The sequence below is a fragment of the Ixodes scapularis genome, unplaced genomic scaffold (assembly GCF_016920785.2).
Source record: "Ixodes scapularis isolate PalLabHiFi unplaced genomic scaffold, ASM1692078v2 PGA_scaffold8__174_contigs__length_109621045, whole genome shotgun sequence".
In the NCBI taxonomy this organism is placed as follows: domain Eukaryota; kingdom Metazoa; phylum Arthropoda; class Arachnida; order Ixodida; family Ixodidae; genus Ixodes; species Ixodes scapularis.
In genome coordinates this window covers 48,457,814-48,472,771 of record NW_024609883.1, presented here as the reverse complement: position 1 = coordinate 48,472,771, position 14,958 = coordinate 48,457,814, and the positions used below count along the sequence as shown (strand labels likewise).

Genomic DNA, 14,958 nt, shown 5'->3' with positions numbered 1-14,958 from the left:
GTTCTTGTTGTTATTAAAAACTTAATTTTCTCGCGCTATTTAGATGCAAAGTTACCTATTAATAATGTGGTTTTGTAGGTAAATGACATGGGGAATACAATCTGATCTCTCTGAAACCATTTAGCTGCAAAAACGGTCTATTTAAAATGATAACACATTGAATCCCGTGGTCAGTTATCATCAACATCACCAGGAGAGGTTACGTAAAAATACTGTGTCTCTGACTAACTCCCTGCCACCTCAAACGTCTCGGAGTTGCTAAAGTCTATTGTCAGTTTTGAGCCCTATTCGAACCCAGCAAGTCAGGTTGCTGCGCAATGATCTAGGAAACAACTCGCCACCAAAGCCCAAAATTAGTGGGAAAATTGCTCCGTCCGAAAAGGGCCTTATTAAGGGACGCAGTTTTCTAACTGTAACGAGACAGAGGTTACCAGACTTTTCGACCTAGAGAAACACCCCTCTGCCTTTTAATGACAGTCTAAAAACTCCTGCACCCCAGTCAGCATTGTTGCAACAGAGCAGCAAATCCCAAGGACTCTCTTACATTAGTGCACACACAATGAAGTGTCTGGTTCGTACTTGTGCATCAATACTTCAACTAAGAAAAGCTTGAAATAGTGCCCGAACTTGGAACACACTTTACTTGGGAGCAGGTAAAATCGAGCAACCTTAGCTGCATGAAGAAGCCAGTCAGAGAAACCATGCAAAAAGGTACAAACTACATCCAGTTGGTAGCACCTTTTTAGAAACAAAAAAGAGCACTAGACATGGAAACTAGGGATAGGGCAAATCATCGAAGATTTGGATTCGGACAGTTTCGGAAGTTTCTAAACTTCTCGGGACAAATATTTTGAAGATTCAGTGTTTCGGCAGATTCGGCGTTCGGCGGTCAAGAGTCGAAGCCGATCCGCCAAACTCAGTCGAAGCATTTTAATATTTACGACATTACTGAAAGTAAGGAACAATTTCCCAAAGATTACCTTTTTAAATCAGATATTTGTCATTTATTTATACTGAAGCTAGTGGAAGCAACCGTGATCGGAGTAGCTTTGCAGATGAAAGTGGCACTGGTTTAATTTCAGATAAAAATGACAGCACTTTGGTTTAGCTTTGATTCTGTACACTTGTCAATTAAGTTTCCTAAACTTCGGTAGGTCACTTTTTACATATTAAGAAGACACTCTTACTTCTATACATTTATTCAGGTAATATCTATGATCAGGTTAAAGCTTATATACTTATAATGCAAATGAGGATTCTCTCTCCGCTGCCTGTGTCAAAGAATTGCGTGCCTTCATCATTCAATGGCAAAACCGAGACTAGGAGCCTTTTATTATTTATGTTAGAAAACAAGACAGGGTTGTCCAAGGCAATTTTATTGTTGCCAAATGCAAAACTCAGTTTCTTCAATAATAACTATAATACCTTTATTTTAGGGGTGTGCGAATATTGAAATTTTCAAATACGAATCGAATACGAATAAGACAAAAAACGGGGTTCGAATATCGAATCGAGTATCGAATATCTGTCTAGTAATAAAAGATTGCAAAACAAGAGGTAAGAGCAGGCTTTATTGCCTTTGTAAAATAAATCAATGCAACTGCATAATACTGGGCTGCAGCAGATACTTCTAGTAATGCACTCATTACAAATTATCGCATAAGAAAATTAACTGCTCAACGTGTTCAGAAAGGAAGCGCTTCCTACGCGCCGTGACAACATTTTCGCCAGTAGAAAGACCCTTTTCACTCGAGAAACCTGCGAAATTTAACTAAGTTCGTAGAAGTTCCACTTATGGACAGTGTTGCCCGGCTGCTACAAGAATATTTCGAATTTTGGAAAAAAAAATAATTTAAAAAGTACTTTATTTTATATTTCATAAAATGGTTACCAATGTTTATACCATATAAAAGCGAAAATATGAGCTTTTAACGCTTTCATTAGTTATTAATGTGAACCAGTGATGCCAATAAACGTAACAAATATAGTTTATCGCGCTTGCCTCCCACGCGAAGGGCTAGGGTTCGATTCCTGGCCGTGGCTACACATTTTGTTGACACTGTAATGTGATGTTCTGGTGAATTCGAGAACCGTCTAGCTGATTCGGGTTTAGAATGTTCTACACGTCGAACCTTCTACGTCGAACGCTCCAGAAAGCCAACGCGTGTACAAAAGCGGCTCCGCGTGGCAAGCCGGAGTCAGTTTCGCCCCAGCGTTCGACTGTGCTGGTACGCCGGCTTCGACGCCCGCGACGCTGTTATTACCTTTGTACCCTTTTATTTTTGGCACAAGTTCGCCACATTAAACGTTTATTTCCTGTTTTTTTTGGTCACCATCCGTGACAATATGGTGAATTTCGCTCATCATTTGAGTTCGAAGCTAAAACTTCATTTTGATTATGTCTCTAAAGTTGTGCCACAAAGGGCTTTCAGGAGAAATATTGCAGATAGTATATACTGTTTTTATTTTTTAAAGTAAAAGAAGTCTAGAATTTTAAAGTGTAATTATAAATTTCTGTGTTTTGTAAAAATAAGACAATAACATTTAAATCTTGTTGACAATATAGTCTGGCAATGTTCTGAATCTATCTGAATTGCTACGAGATTCAGTCAATTATCCCAACCATTCCGAATCTCGGTTTGGGAAAATGTTTACCCCATAACTAACAGAAAGAAAGGACAAAAGCACTGCGTGTCTCTTTAAAATATCCCAAAGGCAAACTAAATGCATAGCATTTATACATCACCTGTGACATCCCAGTGTGACGCGACGGGTTGCGACATTATGACATCAGGTGACCCCATAATGTATGTCACAGATGATCTATAAATACTACGCATTTAGAACGCCTTTGGGATACACCAAGGAGACGGGCAGTTGACGTTATCAGCGTGATATTCCCATCGAGGCTTACATGACACGCGACGCCAACACGAAAGCGGCAGGAGCTGGCACTATAAATCCTATGCAGGTACAAAGGATCTGTACCCAGCGCTGAAATGAAAGCTTGAGACGGTCCTCTAGGAGGCTGGTCAAGCAGAAAAGGCAGGCAGGAAGGGGGGGGGGGGGAAGGGGGGGGGGGGGAAACATACCCAGGTTAGGAGTGAGCGTGTCCAAGACGGCGTACTTCTGCAGCACCAGGTCGTCCGCAATCGACGTGAACGTGTTCCCGCACCGCACGAGCAGCTTTCCAAAGAGGCCCCCCGAGCGGGTCTTCCCAAACACCTGGACGTGGGCTGCTCCGGCCCCTGCAGAAATCAATGCGGGTGAGGCTCATGCGCCGACCCCTCGCCCACTCGGCCGCAAGCGTCACTCGTACTACGACTATCTGGAATGCGTCTCCAACTGAAGTGTTTACGGCATCCTAAACACTGGTTCCTCAATTTCCACCCCACGACGTCGCAGGAATATTGTCTCTATTGAAGCATTGAGGCCTCTATTGAAGCATTGAGGCATCAATCTTCAATGAGACATCAAGCTTCACTGTGGGCCAGAACACCAACCCCAGTCAGTACTAGAAAAGCATATAAAGGCTACCATGCAACCTTGGTTTCCAGCGAGAAAGGTAATCTTTGCAGTGTCTTCTCTCAGCCTGGGGGGGATCAGAAAGGCTAAAAATGCATAGCGAATTGCTGGGCAATTCTGTTGCACGTGAAACGTGTGGCATCTACACTATCGGCGCTCTTTATCGGTTAGCTTAGCGACTGGCTTGATGCTCGGCATGTGCACCCAATAGCAACTCCTGGAATGGATATACCGGCGCAAACCCAGGTTTTAAAAACGTGCGACAGAAAGTGAAGTTGCTATCAGCAGGACACAGAGCGGACGCCCCGCAGGGCTTTCCGCCAAATAGCACCTCAACTCACGGCGATCTGCCATAACATGCTGGAAAGACACTCGCTGAACAATTTAAATGGTCTGGGATAGATTCCTGCCCTGGGCAAAGGTGGTTTTACTGCAATAGCCACTTACGTCCCATTCAAAAGAAATCAGTGTCAAGCCTCACAGCCATGCTTTTATCCAGGCTTCACGAAATGCCAAACACCTAGCCAAAGAATGCATGATGTTAAAAAGAAGCCAATGAGCTGCTTAGAATGGGATAAATCAGTCCTGTGTGAGAAAGAGAAAAAAAGAAGGAGGGTGCAAAAGAGAGAAAAGTGAACAAGTAAGGAAGGTGTAAACTGTACTATGTATGCCGCAGCTTCAACGCCAAACAATATTGTGATGCTAGGAATGTTAACTTTGGCCTCCGCGAGCCGAGCTTGTTGATCTGGGCAGAGCATCTCACCGTTCACCAGTGACTTGACGTATTCCACGGCAGCAGTGTCCCAGGTTTTGCTGGGCTTGCTTCGAGGGGAGACGGAGAAAATGGGAAAAATAATCACAAACAGGACTCAAACAAATATCAAACATTTTGATACAGAACTTAAGGAATTTTTCGGGACAGCCATAAGCAAAAATGCAAGAGCTGTCAAGGACTCGTTCGTTCTAGTGGCAGAAAAATATCCTTATTCTTTGTCTGCACAATACTATTCAGTTTCTATGCATAATCCCACTTTATAGAGTTTGTTGATGATTTGCTTCTAACCAAACATTAAAATGTTCTAATACAAGTAATGAAAAAAAAAATACTTTGAATAGAACAGCTTATAAAAATTTTAAACTGACACCTAAAAAAACACAGTTGTGTTTTTTGTGAGGTATTTGTCTATGAACAATACAACACCTACATGGGTACCACCTTTGCAATAGACTTATCAGGCATAATCAATATTCGATAGTGGGGCAACAGTCAAAAAGCAGGTAGCTAATTAATTACCTTGGAGCTATTAATGAGCCGCTGTCTTGATGGCGCTCAAAAGTGCGGCTGGCCACCATGATCCGGCAAGGCACTGCCATTACGTGGTATGCGCCCGCGATCGCGAGCACCAGTACCGCTGATCCCGACAAACTATCGTGGACCAGGAACTTGGTTGGCATTCCCAATCGGTACAGTACCGACAAAGTAAATGACAACTACATCAACCGCGAGACGAGTGACCAAAACCGAAGACGCTTTTCGAGTTTGTGACGAAACGTTATGGGGAGGCATCATCGCACGAAATGGCACAACTTTGTTCTTACATCGGCGATTAAGTAGGTTGTTGCATTTTTGTTGGCGACGCTGTCCACATCGGCGATGGAGCCGCTTGTCGCGCCTTCGTTGGCAACACGGTTTACATCGATGATTAAGTTGCTCGTCACGCCATCGCTGCCGACACTTGCACCATCGCGTCCCTCATTGCGTCTTCGGCAGCAGTAAAGAGAACATTTGCTTTGGCGGCAGTGGCAATCTTCGACACAACATTCTTTCTTCTTAGGCCTTTGGGGCAAAATTAAAAGCAAATACTGTTGACTTTATTTTCGCGGCCTCGATATTTTACAAATTTTACCAAGTGTGAGTTTCGGGAACATTTGGCAGGTGCAATATTTTGCGATTTGCAGTGGCTACTAGCAACATTTGAGAGGTAGCCAGCCTGCCTAAACTGCTTCAGCCTATAGCCCCGTATATTTTGCGTTATTATGCTTTACCCCAAACGTTTTATCACAATTTCTCGGTTGCTTCGAACAACAGATCACTCGGGAAGGAAAACAATGGGACACCTGGCAGAAGACAGTACCCAAATTTTAGAATGGCTCATACGCCACACTGAAATAAAGTATCCTCAGGAAGAGCTATGTGCGTGTGCTCGTAGCTATGATAATTACTTTTCCTGCGCGAGCTCTCACAATGAATCCTCGTGCATGCACGCATATCCCGACTCAATTGATTTTGAGAGTAGGAAATGTGCAGCATTAAAAGCATTGTGGTCTATACAGACACATATTTTGTTGACAGCTGTATTTTTTGCAGCAAAAGAGTGAACCTCGTCCTGATTGAGAGGTTATCCTTCATGCCTTTCTGCTTGCATAGTGCCGCGCAGCAAAAAAAATGACCGCATCTCCACGTGGTGAATGATGTTGACTGGGGCGAAGCTCTGGTGGTGCTTGTCTGCATAGACGCTGAGCCGCAGCATGCCAAGCTTTTCGTTCGTTTTCATTCATGTCGCAAAGAGAATGTGTGGTATGGAACGTGGTTATATACGCATTTGAGCATTTGACCGCAGCGCCCTCTCGTCTATAAACGTTGAGTCAATGCATGCAAAGTTTAACGCGATTATATACGCATTTGACCGCAGCGCCCTCTCCTGTATAAACGTTGAGCGGCTACATGCAACGGTTCATCCATGACAGAAACCCCAGCTCTTGAGTTACTACCACATCTCAGAGCCCCCTACTCGTCCCGCAGTCGTGGCCGAGTGGTTAAGGCGATGGACTAGAGATTCATTGGGGTCTCCCCACACAGGTTCGAATTCTGTAAACTGTGCAAACATTTTTGTCTTCTTTTTTCTTCCCTGCACGAGCACGTGAGCTCACGAGCACAATCACGAACACGAGCACCAGCAAGATCGATGTGAGCACAGACGCCGGACGGACAAGGCTAGACCCTAAGGAGCTTTGCCCCTAAAAAACACATGTGGGAAGGTACTATGCAGACACTAAAGAGCACTGGCCTCTGCAACCGTATACCAGATAATGGTGGCCGCAGCCCCACTGGAGCAGTCCATGTGACCACTACCAGCAGGTGCGCATAGTTTGGAATCGGCGCCACCAAATGACGCAGCATTGGTAAAAGGGTATATTTTGTGCGGAATATTCAAAGCGCCCGGTGCATAGTCGACAAAATTTTCTTTTTTTATTGAAACAAAGATTTTTCTTAAATTTTACGATGCATAGTTTGCATATGCACAGCAGACCTTAACAAATGCCAGCTTTATTGGCTCCTAAAGAATGTAATATTCCATTTATTTATTTAGTACAGTAATGATGACTGCAAATCACCTATATGGTACGCTGTCATTCACAAGATCCATCCCGTCTCATCGTAATCAACGATTTAGGAAAACAAATCCTCGCATACTCGGCATAGAGTAAATAACACATAAACAAAGAGGCCACAGCCGAGTGCGCAGTGAGACTCACTGCGCCATGACAGTTTCCACGTCTATCGTGAGCTTCAGGGGCACGAGGCCCGGAAGCAAGAACTCGATGCACTGGAACGGCACAGCTGAGAACACCGTGTCCGGAACAATCCGTATCCTGCGAGAAGACAAAATTGAGCTCGTGTTCCATAAAACTGGACCAAAAATGAAAGACGGTTACAATTCCCTGTAATGCCGAATTAAAGCACAGCTCTTAAGGAGGAGGAGGAAAGGGTACGGAGAGAAGGGTATCCTCTCCTCCTCCTCCTCTTCCTCCTCCCTCCCCCCTCGTGTCCCTAGTGATCCCTGTGACGTCAGTTGTTACCTTTGTCGAGGCCTTCCAGAGTGACCTTCTTGACGTCACGAAGGTCACTCGTGAAGGCCTTCTGAAGGTCACTATGAAGGTTGTGACCTTCATGAGTGACCTTTGTGATGTCACTCTTGACCCTAGTGACATCATTATGAGAAACATCCCATAATGCAATATGCGGTTACACCGACGGCAACGCCGCTCAAGCCGAAAGCGCTTAAAAAAAAAAAACACACTTGTTGACACGTTGTGAACAACTTGCAGATGTCATAACGCAGATTGTGTTTACGGGCTGCTATCCCGGAGAAAAGCGTGACGGAATGCCACAGAAACCGTCATGAAATATGTCACATATACTTCAGAGGACCATCCGTATGAAAGAGTGTTATGTTAACCTTTTAAGCGCCTTTTTTTTTAATCAACCTAAAAGTGCCATATATCTGGACCCACGATCACGTGGGTTTTTCGAAACAAAAAAACGAAAAACCCACGATCACGTGGGTTTTTCGAAACAGTGGAGGCCAACAGGGGAAAGGCGGAGCGAGAGAGCCTTGTAGTGCACGAGCAACTACAAGGAGAGGGAGATAGGAGCCTCTGCTGTAAAATGAGGTTTTGCGTTTGTTAATAAGCATTTTTTACCAACAAGGGGCACTAACAGCTCGTAAAAAAACTCCAACGGCTGGCACAAACCCCGAAGAACGCTGTGGAAACAGATTCTGCATACAAAAAATTTACCCAAAGGATCGAGATTAATCCCCTTCCTCGGGATGACGCACAGGGTGCACGGACAGAGGACACGGAGAGCCATACAGGGCGACTTGTCGGACGTCGACGCGAACCAACACGCACGGATGGTCAGTGGCACAAGCGTCTAGCAGGCGGCCGACTCTGCTACCTTCCATAGCTGCCGGCAGGATGAGAACCGCAGGGCGCACATTTCGAACACCCGGCCTTTGGCACACCGTCCCCGTCTTCCGGCGTGCCGTGGCGGCAATTGCGTGCTCGGGGTGCCCCAAGCGTCGTTGCAGGTCAAACCCCGTCTGTTGGCACCACCCCGAATCATTGCGAGTACCGACAACCTGGGACCGTTTCTGATTACGGCAGAAGACCGCTACGAAAGAACATGGAAACCGTTTGTGGCGGTCGACGAGAGAAACAGGAGGAGTGTGCTCACAGTCTTCGGTCCGCCACGAAGGTCTCCCCGTAGTCCACCAGCGTGACCCTGCAAGGAACCAAGTCGGGATCTGCTCAAAATTGGACTGCCGGATGCGCAACAAAATCTGTACCAGGTACGGTCGAGTGATCGCGTGAGGAGGTAGTCTATGACCAGCTGGAGATAGGAGCGGCATACGCCGCGTGGCACTGTCAGCGTCCATTTAAAGTAATCACATTAGTGATCAAATTATCAATTGCCCCCCAAAAATTCTAATTGTATAAACAATTGTTTTTAGTTACCAAATGTGTAAGCGAAACACGACCACTAGACACAATAAGTGCACATATATATTGTGGATTAAATTGACTGACCCCAGGATTAAATTGTGTTGCACTAGGATTAAATTGTATGGCGCTTGGATTAAATTGAGTGACCCCGGGATTAAATTGGTCGTCACTTGAATTAAAATGAGCGGGAAAACCTGTAGACCTCCGAGGATTGCATGCTGCTCAAAATAGAAACTGTCATTGCCAAGGGGCCACTGCTGTTGTGTTGCTTGCGAGCTCTCATATACCTTCAGGAAATAAGCGTTCGTGCTCTGTGAGAACATGCAAGACGTCGATTAGCGGTGTTCTTCGTGCATATGCAAGGAACGGACTGCGTGGTAATAAAACATTGTCTCACAAACATTTTGTGCATAACAACGAACTATGCTATAATAAAACATTGTCTCACGACCCCCCCCCCCCCCCCATCTTGTGCATAAAAGAATAAAACGAAGTTGTCTTGAATTGACTATCTCCCGTGAAGCCCCACTAAATGCATACAAAAAAGTGGGCCTTTTTTTGTTTAGCTTTTTCTGCTAACTTTCTGAACCCATCCCTCTTTTTTATGAATTCCAGAGGGCAAATTGGGGTATTACAGTATGCATGATCAAAGGCGTTTCACTCAGTTTTGGTATTCTTTTTTTTGTAAAAACCACAGGTTCCATATTCCATATGGGGAATAGGTTCCATCTTCCATATGTTCCATATATGGAATATGTTCCATGTTTCATATGTAAAACCACAGGTTCCACGAAAGGAAATGTCAGCGATTCGAATGTGAATAAACAGAGCAATTAATAAAACTGATAATGTCTTTTCTGTACAAATCACCCTCACCATTTTCTAACCACTTTATCTTCACTATTAGAAACAAATATTGGCTTCCTAAAACAACTGTTTCCCCAGCCATCGCATGCAAAGAAACAGAAGGGAAAATTCTACATATTCCCAGATTAATAGCCTTAGGAACCATCAGTTGCCGCACCACTGATATGGCCCAAACCTGCAAGTCCCCCCACCCCCACCAATTTTTGCGCAAAAAAAAAAAAAAAAAAAAAAAAAAGCCGGAATTTGAGCAGCAAGCAGGTTTCCCGGGTAGATGTGTCCTCATAGATTTTGCTTCAGTAAAAACATTGTGTCAAAGACTCTTTACGCCACTTCCAAACTCCTAAGGCAGGTGCACCAAGGTCTCCTCGTAGATTTTGCTTCAGTAAAAATGTCGGCAAGCATAAACATAGTGTCAGAGACTCTTTACGTCACTTCCACGCTCCTAAGATGGCTGCCGGCAAGCTGCATACGAGATCTACTCACTCAACTTCGTAGCCCTTGACCGTGTCCAAGATGCGGCAGACACGAGCGCGGTACCAGTCGCTGTCCATCGGCTTCTTCACCAGAATGTTCTGCAGGCAACCAAAGCGAAAAAAGGGACATCCGACACCAGGCAGTCACTCACTCAACCGGGCTGGGCAGGAGAAAAACCCTCGGTTCCCTTGGAAGAACCCTTTTGTTTGCGGTATACGTAACAAACAGGACTCACTAAGTAAGCGATGCTTAGAGCACCAGCACTCCATACCCTATTTCTCTTGCAGGCACGCCATTTCGTTGCTAGTGCAGAGCAGACGCAAAAGACCTTCTGTGAAGCGCGCAGTGCCGTCTGCGGCCCCGACGGCAATGCCAGGTACAACCGGTTTTACCAGACGACAGAGGCGACGGCAAGCGGGCCGGGGCAGGCGAGCTACTCCGGTACCCTCTCACTCTCTCCAGTGTCACCTGGTAAATGCCACGAAGGTACAGAGCCCGAAATGAAATGCCACGAAGATACAGAGCCCGAAACGACTGGCGCATTCACCGCGTGCTAGAATGCGGACCCTCAATTTCTGCTCGACGATGTCGCAGAAGTGCCGTCTCCAGCCCCAATCCCGGCAATGTCGCAGCAGTGGCAGTGTATGCCACGGACTCCGATTCTGCTGCAGGTCACTCTCTCTGGCTTGGCAGTTCGCATAAAATTCGGCAGCCGGGAGTTGGAACCCTGCGATGACGGCAACGCTCCCCCTGCTTCTGCAACGTCATTTGCTGCCATTTCTGAACCCCTTTGAATGTGTGGACAGGATGGGACGCTAAATGCGCCACTCGAAGACGTGTTTCAGGCACCATGGCAGTTGTAAGGAACATACAAAATTCTGCGGGCGACGTTTAAAAGTTTTTGCAAGAGGCCCACTGCATCCAGTCACGACTCGAAAATGTGACTTCCCGAACTCTAGATATCGTATAAGAAAGCTCGAGAACCGTCGCTTCGTTCCGTCGGCAGGGGGGGGTTAAAGACTGCAGCGGAATGCGGCATATCTTGTTCGCCGATGTGGCAGTCAAGAAAGAAAGAACCAGAAACAGAGCGACGGAAAAGCAGAAAAAGAAGGTAGACAAAAAATTGGGCGCGTTTGTTTTGCCGCAACGAGTTGTAGTCACTTAAGCGCTCATCGGCTTTTATTTAGTTCTATACAATGTGCGATTCCGGCATTTTCATGCGAAGTAAGCGAGAAAAGAACACGGTACAGATCTTACGGGTAATGATCTGCCGCTTCTTTGTGCATACCAAGGTGTTGTCAGCGACAGGGGTTCAATGCGATTGCCAACTAAGACGGCAGACGTCCGCGTCCATGCCCCGCCGTTCCCAAGCAGAACCCCCATGCATGGGACCTCTCGCTCTAGATTATTATATTAACTCTTGTCCGTCAAAGACTGTTCCAACATTTTCGGAGGAAAAAAAGTGTTTCCGCAATTTCAAGTAAAGCTACAGACAACCGGCGACAATAACTTTTTTCAAAATGGCGGCCGAAGCGTCGCCACTTCGAACTGCAGCTTCTTTGGCGGGGCGAGTCTGGACAATGAACTAGCAGACGAGGTGAGGAGCACACAGGCCACGCGAGCGAAAAGGAGACACGAGGAGAAGGACAACTCACGGCTCCGATTTCGGGCAGCGGCGGATTGACAGGCTCCGCGTCGCGTCGACTCATGAACTGCTTCAGCTTCCTCTCCATTATGACAAAGTCCCTGCTCGACTGGGAAAGGTTGCTCGGCGCCTCCTTGACGAGAAAGCGATCCGGTGCCACCACCTGCAGAAAGTGGCACGCCACGGGCGGGAATCCTCGTGTGAAACGCCGAACGTCCGCACATGCGTGAGTGCGCAACCACCTACCCCGAAGGCTGGTTCGCACACTCGCGACCGAGTGCATTACTTCCTTTCGTGATACCTTACAACAACACCGAAACGCTGGCGCCATCCGCGAGGTCGCCCCGAAACTCCGCTTCACTGGAGCAAAGGTTTTTTGGTAATTGTGCAACCAAATGGTTGTGCCACTTGTGAGAAATTGTCGACGATAACGTCAAGTTCTTTAAACCAAAAAACTATGCACCAAAAAAAAGTTTTTTTACGGAAGTGTTAACTGTTTGACGGCGCTAATACATGCTCTCGTCGTAAGAGATCCTAAGAGGTCTTATGGCACTCGGTGGCGAGCGGTCACAAGTGCACAAACCAACCTCAAGCTTTATGCTACAAACCTGAATACGAGAGTCAATCGAGGTTGACCGGGACTTTAAATGGGGAGGAAATGGCAAATCCGACAAGTAGGGATCTATATTTTTAACATTTTAGACAAAACCCCTAGACTGAGGGGAAGGAAGGATAACACAACATGAAGTCTCAAACACAGCAGCTGTGTTTGAGACTTTGTGTTGCGTTGTCCTTACTTCCCCCAGTCTAGGGGTTTTGTCTAAAATGTTAACCCTTCACCAGCTTGCTTGCGCCCTAATTTTTTGTAGGAATCTATGTCTGCCATTCAAAGTGTTACCCGCAGGCATCAGGGTACCGCTGCTGTCCTTTAGGAAGCTCCCCGATTCCTTCGATGTGAAAAGAACAAGGTTGCGTGACTGCAGTAGAGCGAACGTGTCCACATGCAATTAAGTAGCCACTGGGCGTCATCCTTTGCAAAACTGCTGGCACCAATGGTACAAGCTTGTCCGTAACACCGTTAATTGCTGTGTGCATGGCAGAGCCGGCAATGCCCATGACTGCCATGCAAAGAAACGGGGTTGGAAGCCCACTCAGACTGGCTCTTTTGTATGTTTTTTTTCAATCAATGTTCTTCTGGAAAGTTTGAGCCCATTCTTGGCCATCGTCATATGTGTTGGTTCAGAATATGCGAAGATGGCCAAGAACCTAGAACCACGGTAATGTGCTGCTGCAAGACAGTTGCCCTTCCATCACCAACGCGAGATGCGGGTACCTAACTCCAAGTTTGTAGGCACACATTCGCCTCATTAAGCATTATTTTCAGTTTTACATTCACTCGCTTCGTTTATTTACGACAATACTGTGATTGCAAACTTAAAATTTCAGCTGGCTTAACCTTCTCCTTCGCCAGAAATAAGAATTTTCACCACTGCTCCACAGCTACAGACAGATTGCTAGCTGCCATGGTAGCAGAACTGCTGTGCAAGCGTCAAATATAACTATAACTATTCGTGTTCTTCATTTCCAACTTCTCCCCCCCCCTACTGTAATGCCCCATGGCGCTGTAGGTATCTGAATAAATAAATAAATAAATAAATACATTGTTCCGGGCACTGGATATCCACGGAGGATCACGTTAACACTCTCCACAACTTTCATCGTGCTACACTTGTTCAGGAATTTCTTATGAACAGAAGTCCAGGCCATACTTAAACAAACCTTGTACATACCTTGGTACTTCTGATAAAGACGACTGACGCAGAAAGCGCTGTGCGCTTACGATGACGTGCTTTGACCGTTTGGCCCCTTTGGCTTTGAGGCTAATCTGCAAGGGATGCTGACACAAACACGCACTGGCATCCCAGACACGCAATGCACTTTTGATAAAGCGCATTTTGTGTCAGTCGGCTTTATGCGAAATGTCGAGGCAAGTTAAATTTTTTTTCCTACCCAAACGTAAGAATGTGATCAAGTGACCACATTCTTACGGGGTGTTCAGCGGAAAAGCAAAAATTAATTTAGATGACCTGTCAATCCTCAACCCGAAACTGAAATCCCAGTGAAACAGCATCTTCACTGCATTAGTCAGCTTGAGGGTAGCTGGCTGAGATTCGAGACCATCCGTTGAGAATCCTGAAGTTCGGAGTCGGTCAGCGTCCATTTAAAGCCTTAAAGGCACGGTTCAGGTAACAGAGGAACAGCTGCCATTCAAAATGACTGTTATCTAAATGATTGACGTAGAACCATAGTATGAGGTTCTATCTGTTTTAAGTTATTTTAGACTCGTAAAGCGCCGTTCACATATATGCGACCGAGTATGACCGAGAGAGACCAGACCGGGTTTTAAGCTTCCTGCAACGTCTTAGGACCGGATGCACTGCAGCAGAGCTGGTCTTAAAGGCCGACGTACAACCTCGGTTTTCTGCAGGGAAGATAATCCTTTTACTGCTCCTTTCTCCTAAGCTGCGAGGGGGAGCCAAATTGGGGCAAGGTAAAGCGTGGAGAGGATATAGGAAAGGAGGTGGCGGGCAAAAGTGGAAAGCGCGAAGTGTACGTCGGCCTTTAAGAAGTCGCCAGAGGCTTAAAAACCGGTCTGGTCTCTCGGCCTTACTCGGTCGCAAGAGTGTGAACGGGCCTTTAGATGCAAATGATATTACAACCCTACGTTATACTTTCACGTCAAGAACATGTAAAAAACATATTGATTGTGAAGCCAATCATCCAGGAACTAGGGAGCACAATAGTCGCACCACAGTACCTTCATCGCTGGAAGTTGCAAACAGATGGCACAAGGTACCGCCCGTTATAAAGGGTAAAAACCAATGGTCACTGCCAAGGTGAAACAGCGGGAGGAGCCTCGCTTGTCGTGCTTCCAGCGCGTACTGGCTAGCTTCGACAACGCTTCGGCGTCTCGAGCAGCTGGAGTGTGCGTGCGCAACTTAAGTACGGCAGAAGGCATGAAGCGCATGGTGGCAGCCAGGTGTTCGGACACATCCTGATCCTCTCACCAAGCCAGTGACCATAACACTCAATCGGATAACGCTGTCTCAGGAGTTCAGTGCTGCTCTACACCAAAAGAAACTAGACAGATATAGTTT

General features: G+C 46.1%; 1 protein-coding gene across 1 annotated transcript in view; it reads right to left on the bottom strand.

Moving 5' to 3' along the window:
* The window catches only part of LOC8030934 (putative ATP-dependent RNA helicase TDRD12), a 95,214-nt gene that overhangs the window by 78,926 nt on the left and 1,330 nt on the right, over positions 1–14,958 (bottom strand). Inside the window, exons 2-7 of the mRNA XM_029972386.4 lie at positions 11,811–11,963; positions 10,165–10,253; positions 8,546–8,593; positions 7,063–7,179; positions 4,289–4,347; positions 3,093–3,248 (exon numbers count right to left, since the gene is read on the bottom strand). Coding sequence (XP_029828246.3) covers positions 3,093–3,248; positions 4,289–4,347; positions 7,063–7,179; positions 8,546–8,593; positions 10,165–10,253; positions 11,811–11,963 — 622 coding nt within the window. The remainder of the gene's footprint in view (positions 1–3,092; positions 3,249–4,288; positions 4,348–7,062; positions 7,180–8,545; positions 8,594–10,164; positions 10,254–11,810; positions 11,964–14,958) is intronic.